The sequence below is a fragment of the Hydra vulgaris genome, chromosome 11 (genome assembly GCF_038396675.1).
Source record: "Hydra vulgaris chromosome 11, alternate assembly HydraT2T_AEP".
Lineage (NCBI taxonomy): Eukaryota > Metazoa > Cnidaria > Hydrozoa > Anthoathecata > Hydridae > Hydra > Hydra vulgaris.
The window spans coordinates 38,851,723-38,865,000 of NC_088930.1; the positions used below are offsets into that span (position 1 = coordinate 38,851,723).

Sequence of the window (13,278 nt, forward strand, 5' to 3'; positions counted from 1 at the left end):
AATAATTCTACTTTCAAAACTATTTTCAAGAAACAAAATATAATTAACTCTTCAAACATTTACAATTTAAATAAAACATTTTTCCTTATTTCCACTATGTTCAAAATCTGATATTGTTACTGTAGCTAGATATACATTTAACTTTCAGCAACGATTCTCGCTATGTTATTACGGACGCCGCTGAATTAAATTTATAATTATTAAGGGTTAAAATTTCTCTAATTTTTTTTAATTTCAAATTTCAATCACAAAATTATTTGAATAAAAGAAATTTAGAAGACTAAAATTCTTTTGTCAAAATAGATTTCCTTTTAAATAAAATTCCTAAAACCAACTTGTGTATTTATAGAAAATGTTTGATCTTGATATTGCTTTATAAAAAATATTAAAAAATGGTTTCGCGTTTTTCATATTCTATTCAAGATTTCTTATTAAAATAATTTTTAGTTAGAAGCTTATATTATCTGTTAACAACATATAAGATATAAATAGATACATTTATACAGCTAACTTTTGTGAGTCTTTGTGTATACTAAGTAATTTTTATAGTTGAGTAACCGTAAGTTACTTTTGTAACTTAACTGGTTGGTTTGATTTAGTTTAAAGGTAAATTTACTGCAATGTACTTTATCCATTCAGTGAATTAACTTTAAAATAATATTGGCTTCAAAAGCGCTTTATGTTGAATAAAATCCCTGCACATAAGAGCAAAGATGGGTCATAAAGTATGCCATGCTAAATAGAAGTATGGTTCTATTCAAAAGATAAATTTAGCATGATGTACTTTATGACCTCTAATAAAAAACTTAGACAAAAACATTACTTTTTAATAATGGCCTAAAAAAAATGCTAAATCAGAAAAGAAAAAAAATTAACAAAAAAACAAAACAAAAACAACAACAAAAAAAAACAAATTGTGAAAACATCTTTTTCAAGAAAAAATGAATTGCGAAGGTGTCACCCTGATACATTTAATTCTGAAATATATATACTTTTATGCAAATAAAATATTAATAAGGAATAGTTAAAAATTTTATGAATTAAAAGTAAACATCATAAAATGAAATAAAATAAAGCTTATATATATTATATATATTATATATATATATATATATATATATATATATATAATACATATATATATTATATATATATATAGCTTATATATATTATATTATATATATATATATAGCTTATATATATTATATTATATATATATATCTTATATATATATTGAGCATAACCTATTTGAGATGCACAAACCTCTCACCATACTGTCTCAATTGTGACTGTCATTTAATGAGCGTGGGTGGAATTAGTTTGAGAGAGTTTGCTGCCTATTTGCATTTAAGTAAGTAGAAAAATTTGTGTGTACAGGCTGCTAAATAATAAACTAACTTAAGGTAAATAAAGCTTCAACAGTTAATAAGTGTAATTTGGAACTTTTACAACAAAACTATAAGGAAATGTTTTTTTGAAAATCTTTTTGTGCATTGTCTTGTTACCAGATTTCTTGGGTTAATCAGTTTTATATCTTAAAAACCTCTCTTTTTTTTTTTGCCACTACCAAATTTGCTTTTAATCAATTTTGTTTAAACTTTAAATAACGACTAACAGTGCAAGTATTTTTTAAGTGCAAGACTAACATTTTTGTATATGCAACTCTTTGAATTGTCGCAGTTTCTATTCAGATTTTTCAAATATTTGTGCATAAATTTTTTCTCTAACGTCTTCTTCTTTTGTAATTTTTAAAACTAGTTTTAGGTTAAATGCGAAAACTAAAACATATTTTGGAACTGAAATATATTTTAAACAAAATAGAAATACAATTTTAAATGCATTAACTCAACGACAAAAAAATGACATTTATTTTTTCATGTTTATTACGTGTACATTAGGTTTATGACTTTTTTTCAACCCATACTTCTGTACTGTAGTTTGATGAACTTTTACCTAAAAAGCACAAAATGAATTATTATTTGCATATCTTTTGAAAAAAATTCACCCCGCCATTGAAAAATCGATTTTTAACTACACAAACCGGTTTTTATTGTCGTCATCATTGAAATTTATTTAAATTCAGTTAAATATTTTAATAAGTATATATTTTTCAGTCAATGTATGTGCATCTTAAAAACTGTCTCAAAGATTTTTCATTAAAAAAAAAATAAACTTACTAAAATATTTAACTGAATTTAAATTAATTTCAATGATGATGACTAAAAACCGGCTTGCATAGTTAAAAATCAATTTTTCAATGGTGGGGTGAACTTTTTTAAAAAGATATGCAAATAATAGTTCATTTCATGCTTTTTAGGTAAAAGTTCATCAAACTACAGTACAGGAGCATGGGTTGAAAAAAAGTCATAACCCTAGTGTGCATGCTTTAAAAGTGTGCATAGGTCTCTAAAATTAGCACACCCAACTCATTTCTCATTAATCATTTTTAGGCTATTTTTAAAGTTAAAAAACTTTAAAGATTTAAATGTACTAAAAAGTTGAAAAACATGAAAAAGAACTTAAAGAAACTAAAAATTACAAATTGGAATAAACATTTATATTTTTTGTAATAACAAAATTACCTAAAGTATGTTCACATAAAAAACTTTGTTGATTACTGCATTGATTATCATTCCATTGACCACTACTTGTTGAAATTTCCACACAATTTTCTGTACCTTCAACATCATTAGGCTCACCTTGGGCCCAATTTGTGTATGAACTTTTGGATATAATTTCTCCATTGCTCCATTTAAAACGACCTTCTTCTGCTTGGTCATTCAAGCCTTATAAAAAAATGATTTAAAAAAGAACCTTTACTAATAAAAGTATTTACTGCAAAAAATATCTATGTTTTAAAACTACCTTTGATACATTTATCAAAAACCATTAAAAAAAATCAAAACATTTGAATCAAACTTTTTTTACATAACAAAAAAATTGTTTTTAAATTAACTATAAACCAAAATGACACTGGAAAACCAGAATGTCACATTAAATTCATTTATCTGGCAATACAAAACCACAACAAATCAACAATTTAGTTGAACAAAAAATTAATTGAAATAAAAAAAAATAGTTTAAAATATTATTTTTGTTTAACAAGAAAATTTTATAAGAACAAAAATCTAACCGATCCAAACACTAGTATAGCTATTGCGAACCATGCTACGAAGCTGTTTTTGTATATCATCAGAGGGAATTGTTGCTAAATTCCCACCATAAATAGAGCAACGCTCACGTGCTTCAGGCCAAGAGGCTCTATCACTATAGTCAGAGAATAATTTGTAACACAAATTGTTGTATTTAGTCCAACCAATGGAACAATTTCCTTTAAACTCTGGCTTTCCTTTGCTCTCCTCATTAGTTATCTTACATACAAACGGAAACAACCCTGAGCAATTCTGATTAGTCCATGTTCCTTTCTGGTTAGCTTTGTATTGGTGAATGATACATCTTTCTTCATTTTTAGGAACAAAAGGTTGTTGAAAATTTTGCCAATTATAGAAATCAAGATGACTATTATCTGTCCAATGGAGTTGATCTTCACCAATGTGTTTATGCAATCCAATCCAAAACTGTGCTGATCTTTCACCATAGAAACTTGTCAAGAAACCTAAGTTTAAATACATTATATGGTTAGATATTAGTGAAACTAATATTTGCAATAATGTGTGATACAATGACACAAATATTACTGAAAATAATACTAGTGACATTGATATAATCAACATAATTAACAATTTAAATAAAAAACATTTTTTTTTAAATAATAAACTTTACCTTGTTCAAATGGACTATGAACAGATACAAGATCACTAGAATCAACTTTTTTGCATTCATTCCAAGCCCCGTTCCATGACATAGGAGAAGCTACATACTTGTAGCATGATGTTTGATACAATTTATAACCTTCTGGGCAAGATATTTTTGGAACTACTTGGATTTCATAAAAAATGAAAAAATTGGGATTTTTTTTGAAAATACAAAAACTTATCTAATTTAACAATTAAAATTAAAAAAAAAATTGTTGAACAAAAAAATAACATTTCAAATATTATTTTAAATATTATTTATTTTCCTACCTGTAGTAGTTGAAGTATTTGGTTGTGCTGATAGAGATTCTAATAAAATATAAATTATAAAAATTTTTAAAAATCTACAATAAGCAAATAAAAAATTTTTAAAATTATAAAAAAAACTAACAAAAATCATGCAAGTAATTTTGAAAAATGGTATTTTACTTTTACTGCATATGTAGCCATTTTCTTTGTCACAGTGTATATCATTCCATCCACCTTGTTCTTTAAAATAAGGCATCATTTCTACACAATCTTCATTACCAAACCAGTCTGGTTGATTGTAAAACCAATTAGTGTAGTCGACAGAAGACTGATCATTCCAAAGAAAGGTCCTCTCTACTTGTTGATCAGACAACCCGATATATACTGACTCATGTGCGTCATACAGTTGACTTAGTAAAAAAGATTGCTCAAATCTAAAATTCATTAATGTTCAGAAGATATTTATTTTAATGGTTGTAGGAAAAGTTTTTTTAAAAACTTTATTTTACTTTTAAAAGTTTTTTCAAAAATGAAATAAAGTTGTAATTAGACTAAATAAGCCAAAAATACTGAATGACTAAGATCAAAAGACTGAATGACCAAGACAACAAACATTTTCAAAGTTGTTTAACTAAAGTAATAATTAAACAGTTTTATCCAATCAAAATCTTTATCCAATCTTTATTTTTCTTATTAAAAGGTTTTCGCTTTGATATGCTTTTCTTGTTTTCTTTTCTTTTCTTGGTGTCAATAAAACTCTTCTTCAACAACTTTCTTTCATTATCGTCAAATCAAAACTTAAGATTTTAAAAGATTTTTTTTACTTTTAACATTAAAAAGACAACATTTTTTCATATTGTATAATAAATTTTTTTTTTTAGAATATGAAAGAATACAACAAAAATAAAAAAATAAAAAATTTTCTTTTTAACTGTTAAACTAAAACTTATTGTTTTTGAATTTTCAAAATTTTGGTAAAATTGGATTTTAATTATATATGTTAAATATGTATTAATTATATATGTTAATTATATATGTTAACTATATATTTAATTAAATATTTATATTTTTATTAGAGCACATTATGGATATAGAATTAGAAGATATGTTAAATTTACAAATAAAAAATTACAGTAATTAAAAGTGACGAAAAAAGGAACATTAAAACAAAAACAAGCAGATCAAAATTAGATATAATTTCAATTTGAATTTATATGTTTTTCAATGCAAATGTGTTAAACTGTCTATGATATAAAAATCAGAAATTAAATTAATTGTTTTGTATATAAAAAATGTTTTTTTTTTACTATAAAAAAAAAGATTTTTTATCACAACTTTTATATTTTCTATGCATAGATAATAGAATCAAAATCAAAATGCACGATATACTATTTCAAACTTTTTAATAGTGTTTTTATAACTAATTTGGTAAATAGAATACAGAACTTTGTTAAAAAATATATAATAGGGTACATTATACTAAAAAATTTTTGAAAAAAGCATTTTGGGATTTTATCATAGGTTGGGGTTAGTTAAGCAATATTTAACCAAACAGATTTTTTTTTTGTAAAAATTAACCTGAAAAATGTGAGTAAGCGATAAAAACTGCATCTTTACGACAAAATATTACCAAAACTTTACAACAAAAAATTAATAAAACTTTACTGTCTCATAAATTTTAAAGTCCATTTGTAATTGTAACAGGAAACTGAAGTTCCTACACTGAAAGATGTACAACAGAAATTTCTTCATATTCTTGGAAAATTTATTCTTTGACTTTGAGTTTTTTGATACGATATTGAAAAGTAAATTTCTAATAGAAACCAAGTGATAAAAAAAGTACTTAAATAGAAACCTAACACAAGATGTCCGATGACATTCATATGACAACCATTAGACGCCTAGACGTCCACTGGTTGTCGTTGGACATCCAGTGCCCACTGGGTAGGAAATATTAAATTTTATAACTGTTTAAGTTATATATTTTATGTAAAAGAAATCTTGGTAGTATTGGCAGACTTGGTATTGAAACAATGGTCTCAATCCAATGCTTTGTTAAAGACCACTGTAGTTATCTCAAAAAATGCTGTCAGATATAACTTTAACTACCTGGAATAAATTTAGAGACATTTCTGATTAAAAAAAAAAAAAAAAATTGTCAAATTGTGGGGAGGTAAGCTTGATAAATTGTTAGATATAACAAAATGTAGGTGCAGCATATTACTTTGTGCAGATAAAAATTGTCCAAGGAAAGTTAAAAATTGTTCTACAGGAGTTTACATATTTATGCATTTTTTCTAAAGATATTAAGAGGCATAACTTTTGAACATCAAAAGTATTCGAGCACCAAAAATATTTAGTATAAGATTAAATTTAAAACATTTTGATAAATATATATTGAGTATAGTTAAACTATTTTTAATTTATTATATATTTTATTATATATTTATATATTTAACTCATTTTTAAAGATATTGCTTATTTTTAAAGATTTTTTTAAAGACCATCATTCTCACACATGAGAGCAAACGAGCTAACACACATGAGCAAATTTTTTAAGGTATTTTTGTTTCCAGACATTATTTGGATGTGCAATGCACATGTGCATATATATATAAATACTTTTAAAACAACTAATTTGTCTGATAAAAAGTTTATATATATATATATATATATATATATATATATATATATATATATATATATATATATTATATATATATATATATATATATATATATATATTATATATATATTATATTTATTTATATATATGTTATATATATATATATATATTTATATATATGTCTTTTTTTTCCTTGATCATTCAGTCTTTTTAGTCTAGTTTACTGAATTTTTTTAGCTGAATTTTATGAATCATTAACTTTGACCTAAAATTCTAACATTAAAAGTAAATTATTAGTTAATTTTAAATTTTAACATAAAAACTAAATTATAAAGGTTTTTAAATATTAGAACTGTTTGACTAATAACTATATAAAAAAATTTATTATAAAAGCTTTTTTATAATAAAAAGTGTGGCAAAAAGTTTAATTTATTTTTAGTGAATTTTTGCAATTTATTTTAATTTTATGATATTTTATTAGGTTCATTAATTAATGAAAAAGACAAAAAACAATTCATACTCTGAATGAACTGAAGTCAAAGTAGCATTCATTGAACGACAAAGCTCCTCTGCATCTTTAAACTGAAGTCTATTTCCAGGTCCATACTTAATAAAATAACACTTGCTTCCGTACAAAGTCCAATCACTCTCGCAATAACCAGAATCTAAAAATACTTGAGTTGTAATAAAGAGAAAAAAGCCAATAATTAAAATGAAAAATTGTTTCAATTTTTACAAAAGCAATTTTTATTTTAGAATCCTAAAATTACAAGAATTTGCAAAACCATGATAGTGATTGTAGTTGCTTGGGTGACTTTTCTGCTTCTTAATTATTTTATTTTCATAAATTTTTATAACAACTATTAAATGTGTAAGATTGATAAAAAATAGTAAAAAAACATGATCGAACAGATTTTTGAAATAAAATTTGAATAAATTGTAAGTTATTATAGACTATATCATATATAATAAAATGCTAACTAATATAAAAATAAAACGATATACAGAATACAAATTACTCAAGTTTGCTAACCAATGAGCAATTCTTTAATTTAAAAAATTAAATAAACCTGGCTTAACTATAAAAACAAACAAACCTGGTTGAGCAGTAGGAGAAATAGAAGGAACAATCTGAACAGGAGCTGTATCTAAAATATTATTAAAAACTCTAAATAACCTGAATAATCAGAGTTAAAAAAAAAAAAAGAGTTTAAATTTGTTAGAAATTTGCTGGAAACTTTTTTCATAATAAATTATACAAGAGATTATTATTACTATGTAATCACAGGTGGATTTAGAATAAAAATATGTAGGTGGCATAGATAGGTGTAAAATAAAATATGTAATAAACGTAGGACCGACTCACCCTAGCCAACCCCAGCTTGCCAAACCACATATCCCAGCTACATAACTCAATCGTGCTAGCATCACTTCACTCATATTTGATATTTTTTTTATTTTTCAGTAATTTTTCAAAAATTTGCTGGTTTAGTTTAGAAGCCAGGAGACCCCTAAAAATAAAATTTTCAGGGGTCCCCCATGACCCTTGAACATTTAACAGGTTCCTAATATTATTTTACAAAAATTTTCAAAATTTCATATTATTCAAAACAAGCTGCAAGAACCTATAGAGCAGCTGTTGTTGATCAAAAAACTTTTCCCTACTCAAGAGTGCACAAGCAGAGGTTTTCCCTACTCAAGAGTGCACAAGCAGAGAAAAGCCCAGTTAAATGGACTTTTTCCCTACTCAAGAGTGCACAAGCAGAGAAAAGCCCAGTTAAATGGACTTTTTCCCTACTCAAGAGTGCACAAGCAGAGAAAAGAGTAGTACTCAAGAGTAGGGAAAATGACAGTTAAATGGACTAGCTACAAAGTCTAAAAAACCAAGCTGGGTTTTTTGTGCAGACATTTAAAGACTTTTTCAATGTTTTGATAAACAAAATTATGATGAAGTTAAAATGATTTTAATAACTGATTATATTTTAGTAATAGTTATTGATAATGTTAAAAAGTATTTTTAGTAATAATTACTGATAGTGTTACACTGTTGTTTAGTTATAATTTTTGATAGCATTACACTGTTTAGTTATAATTTCTGATAGAATTGCACTGTATTTTTAGTTTCTGTCAGTGTTACACTGTAACTACTACTTATATTTTTCTACAAATGTTTATACATTTCTCTTATACTTTTTGAATGAAATGCTATCAAATATGAACGTTTTAAAAATTGTACTGAAATAATTTTAAATGAGTGAGTGACAATGAAAAGAATAGGTTTTTCTAAATATAACTTAAATGAATGAGTTTAATGTCATTGTTTTTTATGCAAATTTTATTAAACAAATTTTTAAGGTTATAATGATCATATTATATTCAAATTATTAAAAATGCATGTATCTACCATTTTCACTTTAGCTATTAAAAATGCACGTATCTATTATTTTCAAAGAAATTTTATGTACCATAAAATCAAATTTTCAAGATAATGTGGAAAAACACGGATACAAGAATAATAATAACTTTTAAACAGTTTTCTTTTGATGATAAAGTTAAACAACAACAACAGTAAATGAAAAAGCTTATGAACAAAACTTTATGACAGTTGTTAAATTTACTTAAGCCTTAAGTTTAACAATAGAAACCATTAAATTCCAAACAAGATACTTAAAAAAAAATTACTGATGAAACTATTTATAAAATGAAATATTTATAACTATTGATGAAACTATTTATAACACATTATTTTAACAATAATTGGCTGAAGTAAGACAATTTTTATCTCAAACATATGCATTTCTATATAATCCTTATTTTATGAATTCTAGTCCTCACAACTTAACTAATAAAATTATAAATAATCATTAACAAATTTAATATATAAGATTTTAATGCATAAATTTTTAAAACAAGTTTTTTTGACAATAAATTTTTTTTAAATAATCATTTTTGTTTTTGAAATTTTTTTGAGACCCAACATGACATGCTTTTAAAACTTGATTATGATTTTTTTTTAGATAATAAAAGGAAGCAATAAAATATTCAATGATCAAGAAGGCTTCTATATATATTTTTTATTCAAAAATTTTAATTTCAGTGTTAGTTTATTGTATAGAACATATTAATGGTATGTTAGCAGATACCTTTCCAAATGTTGTTTTTAAAGCCACCCTTATAAAAACCTATATAATATTATTAACATATAAAAGCATGTGTTTAACATATAAGCATTTTTTGTTAATGATTTATGGTATTGAAAACATTAAAAAATTATTTCTGCTCTGGTCTCAACCTTACAATATTGAGCCTAGAATACTTTTAAAAATAAAATAATAAAAACAAAAAGTAACAAATAAGTGCTGTTAGGTTGAGTGAGCAGGCTGTGCTGGGACGAGTGGGTAAGCTGATTAGCCTGAGTGTGTAGATTATCTGGAATAAGTGGGTATGCCGACAGAGGTTAATGGGTAAGCTGACTGTTGTAAGTAAACAAACTTAACTGAAAAAAATATAAAATAATAAACAACATAATTAAGAAATTAGCCAATACTTACTATTTGATTTTTTACAAACATAAGGTTTTTTAATATTACAAGACACATCATTCCAAAACCCTGTTGATCTTAGTTCAACACAATCTTCCATTCCAAACCAATCATCTGGTTGATTTGTGTCAAAATTAAAGTAGTTGGAAACAGATCCATCTACCCACTTCCAGCCAGATTCTTGAAACAAGTCATTTAAGCCAATATATGGATTAGCCATATAACGCCTATAATTATATATATATATATATTTATATATATATATATATATATATATATATATATATATATACATAATTATATATATATATATATATATATATATATATATATATATATCGATTGATGTTTAATGTTGTATTACAATAATAATAATACAAAACTCTATTTCAGTTAAGAGTACTCAAAAATGAAGTAAACAACTTTCTAAATAGAGCGGTATATATATATACGGTCACTCCACTGTACTTTGTAACTTTATTGACGCCTTTTTGTTTGTTTTTGATATAGTACATGGTTGCTGATTGCCGTATAGGCATGAAACTTATAGTTCCATGAAAAGTTGTTTTTTCTCTATGGAAATATATATATATATATATATATATATATATATATATATATATATATATATATATATATATATATATATATATGCACACACACATATACGACATTCAAAAAATATATATAATATATATATATATATATATATATATATATATATATATATATATATATATATATATATATATATATATATATTATATATCAATTTAAAAAAATAATATTAACTGATTATCAGAAAAAACTACCTTCGAATTTCTGAAGCTATAAAGTTATTTTCGTCTAAACTTAATATACTAGTCAAACTGCTGTTGGCAGACTCACAAGCTAATTTGGATAGATGCCAATCCAAATAAGAATAATTTGAAAAATAATAACAATTTGTGTTGTACAACTTCCAGCCTGACGGGCAACTAGAAGGATCTACATTAATAAATATAAAGGTGATTATTAATAGATAAAAGATAATATAAAAAGATAAAGGATAAGTTTATTAAAGATAAACTAAAGTAAATATATTAAATATAAGCTAAAGAATAAAATAGAATAATATTGTTCAACAGTATAAAAAAAACTTGAAATTTTTTTTAAGTTACAATTGTAACTTGATCAAAAAAAAAACTTAAAAAAAACTAATTGTGTAAATGGAAATGTTGTGCATAAACAAATGCATAATATATTCCCTTGAAATAGAAAGGTTGCACATAAACAAATGCTTATTAATTATTATAATTTATTAATTAATTACCTTGAGAAGAAGTAATAGGAAGAACAGTTGTTGTTGTTTGAGATATTTTTCCTTAAAAAAAAAAAAAGTTAAGTTTATATATCACCATAAGAAAACCTATTTGATAACTATAATGAATTTCGAAAAATTAGAATTTTGAAAAAAGATAAATTTCATTAGAAATTCATCTTTTTTCAAAATGCGTTCAATCTTTTTAAATTACTATTTCTTTAATTTTTAATTTCGGCTTTGCTTCAAGCTCAAAGTATTAGCATTTTTCAAGCAAAAAAATCGAAAAAATCAAAATAAAATATCAAAATATAAAATAAAGATAATATAAATTAAAATTTAACTTTTTTATATTATTAATTTATTTTTATTGTTAAATAGAAATTTATATAAATTATTTTTTATTGCAATTAAAAGTTGTATAAAAATTCTTGTGCTCACAAGATGATAAATAAAAGTTTTTATTATATATATATTTTTATATATATATACATATTTTTTTTTTACATTTCGACTAATAACTTATTATACAAAAAAAATTTGTTGAACTGTTGAACTATAAACAACTTTTTTTCTGTTACTAAATATTTCTATAAAATAATTAGCTTAATAGAGATTAAGTTTTCATAGTTTTAAAATATTATTTGAGTTTTTTACATTAGTAAATAACGCTTATATTTAACATAATTATCATTCAAACTTTTGTAACAAACTTTTTATGTAACCGTCATTCAAAAAAGTGGTTTTTTATAAAACTAATTACTTCCTTTATCTTACTTCTTGTAAAATAAATTACAAGTTAAAATATGATAAAAAGTCGCTTAATTGAAATTCAATACGTAAAACAAATTTAAGTACGATCAAGGCGTATATAAAATTACATTTTGCGTACATAAATTGCAGGCAGCAATTTATGTACGCAATAATTTAATTTTATATTAAATTATTGCGTACATAAATTGTATTATTTTTTATTATTAACACTTTAATACAAGGCCTGATAGTGGTGTAGTGGTAGAGCACTACACCAATATCAGTCCTCGTAAGCAGAAGTTCTGAGTTTGATTATCCTGCTCAACTTGTTTGACTTTATAGCTAAAAAAAAACAACTTTTATGAATTAAAAATATAACTTTCATTTTTTTTTAAATAGTAAAACTGTTAGTTCACACAATATTATTAGGAAAACCCGTTAGAAAAATACTTATTTTAGGCATCAATATAGCATCAACGTTTTTTTGCAATTTTACTTGAAAGCTATTAGTCTGAAAATTAGAATGAGATAAAAAGACTTAAGTCTGATTTTATATAATAAGAGACTATAAACATATATATATATATATATACATATATATATATATATATATATATATATATATATATATATATATATATATATATATAGGGCTTGTTTTCAAGCATAAACCATTTAGGTATGCCGTAAGCCATTTTATATAAGCAGTTAGCCATTTCACATGAGCCATTTTTTATCATTTTTTAATATTTTAATTATTTTTTATCATTTTTTAATATATAAAAACCATTTATGACATTTGAATAATGATTACATAAAAAAGTTTGAATGACAATTACATTTGATATTCGCGCTGTTTGCAAATGTAATATCTTAAAAAAAAACAAAGAAATTATAAAATAAACATAGTAAAAAAATTCTTATTTATTATCTTGCAAGAGCAATTTTTATTTAGGCAATTTTTCATAATATGTTTATATTATGAAAAATTGT

The 13,278-nt window shown here is 23.7% G+C and overlaps 1 protein-coding gene across 1 annotated transcript in view; it reads right to left on the reverse strand.

Annotated features, from left to right (window-relative positions):
* LOC100215503 (uncharacterized) overlaps positions 1 to 13,278 on the reverse strand; it is a 208,094-nt gene that overhangs the window by 137,695 nt on the left and 57,121 nt on the right. Inside the window, exons 27-36 of the mRNA XM_065809523.1 lie at positions 11,545 to 11,595; positions 11,045 to 11,219; positions 10,242 to 10,459; positions 7,788 to 7,838; positions 7,211 to 7,355; positions 4,245 to 4,498; positions 4,086 to 4,124; positions 3,784 to 3,939; positions 3,134 to 3,616; positions 2,583 to 2,786 (exon numbers count right to left, since the gene is read on the reverse strand). Of these exons, the coding sequence (XP_065665595.1) occupies positions 2,583 to 2,786; positions 3,134 to 3,616; positions 3,784 to 3,939; positions 4,086 to 4,124; positions 4,245 to 4,498; positions 7,211 to 7,355; positions 7,788 to 7,838; positions 10,242 to 10,459; positions 11,045 to 11,219; positions 11,545 to 11,595 (1,776 nt within the window). The remainder of the gene's footprint in view (positions 1 to 2,582; positions 2,787 to 3,133; positions 3,617 to 3,783; positions 3,940 to 4,085; positions 4,125 to 4,244; positions 4,499 to 7,210; positions 7,356 to 7,787; positions 7,839 to 10,241; positions 10,460 to 11,044; positions 11,220 to 11,544; positions 11,596 to 13,278) is intronic.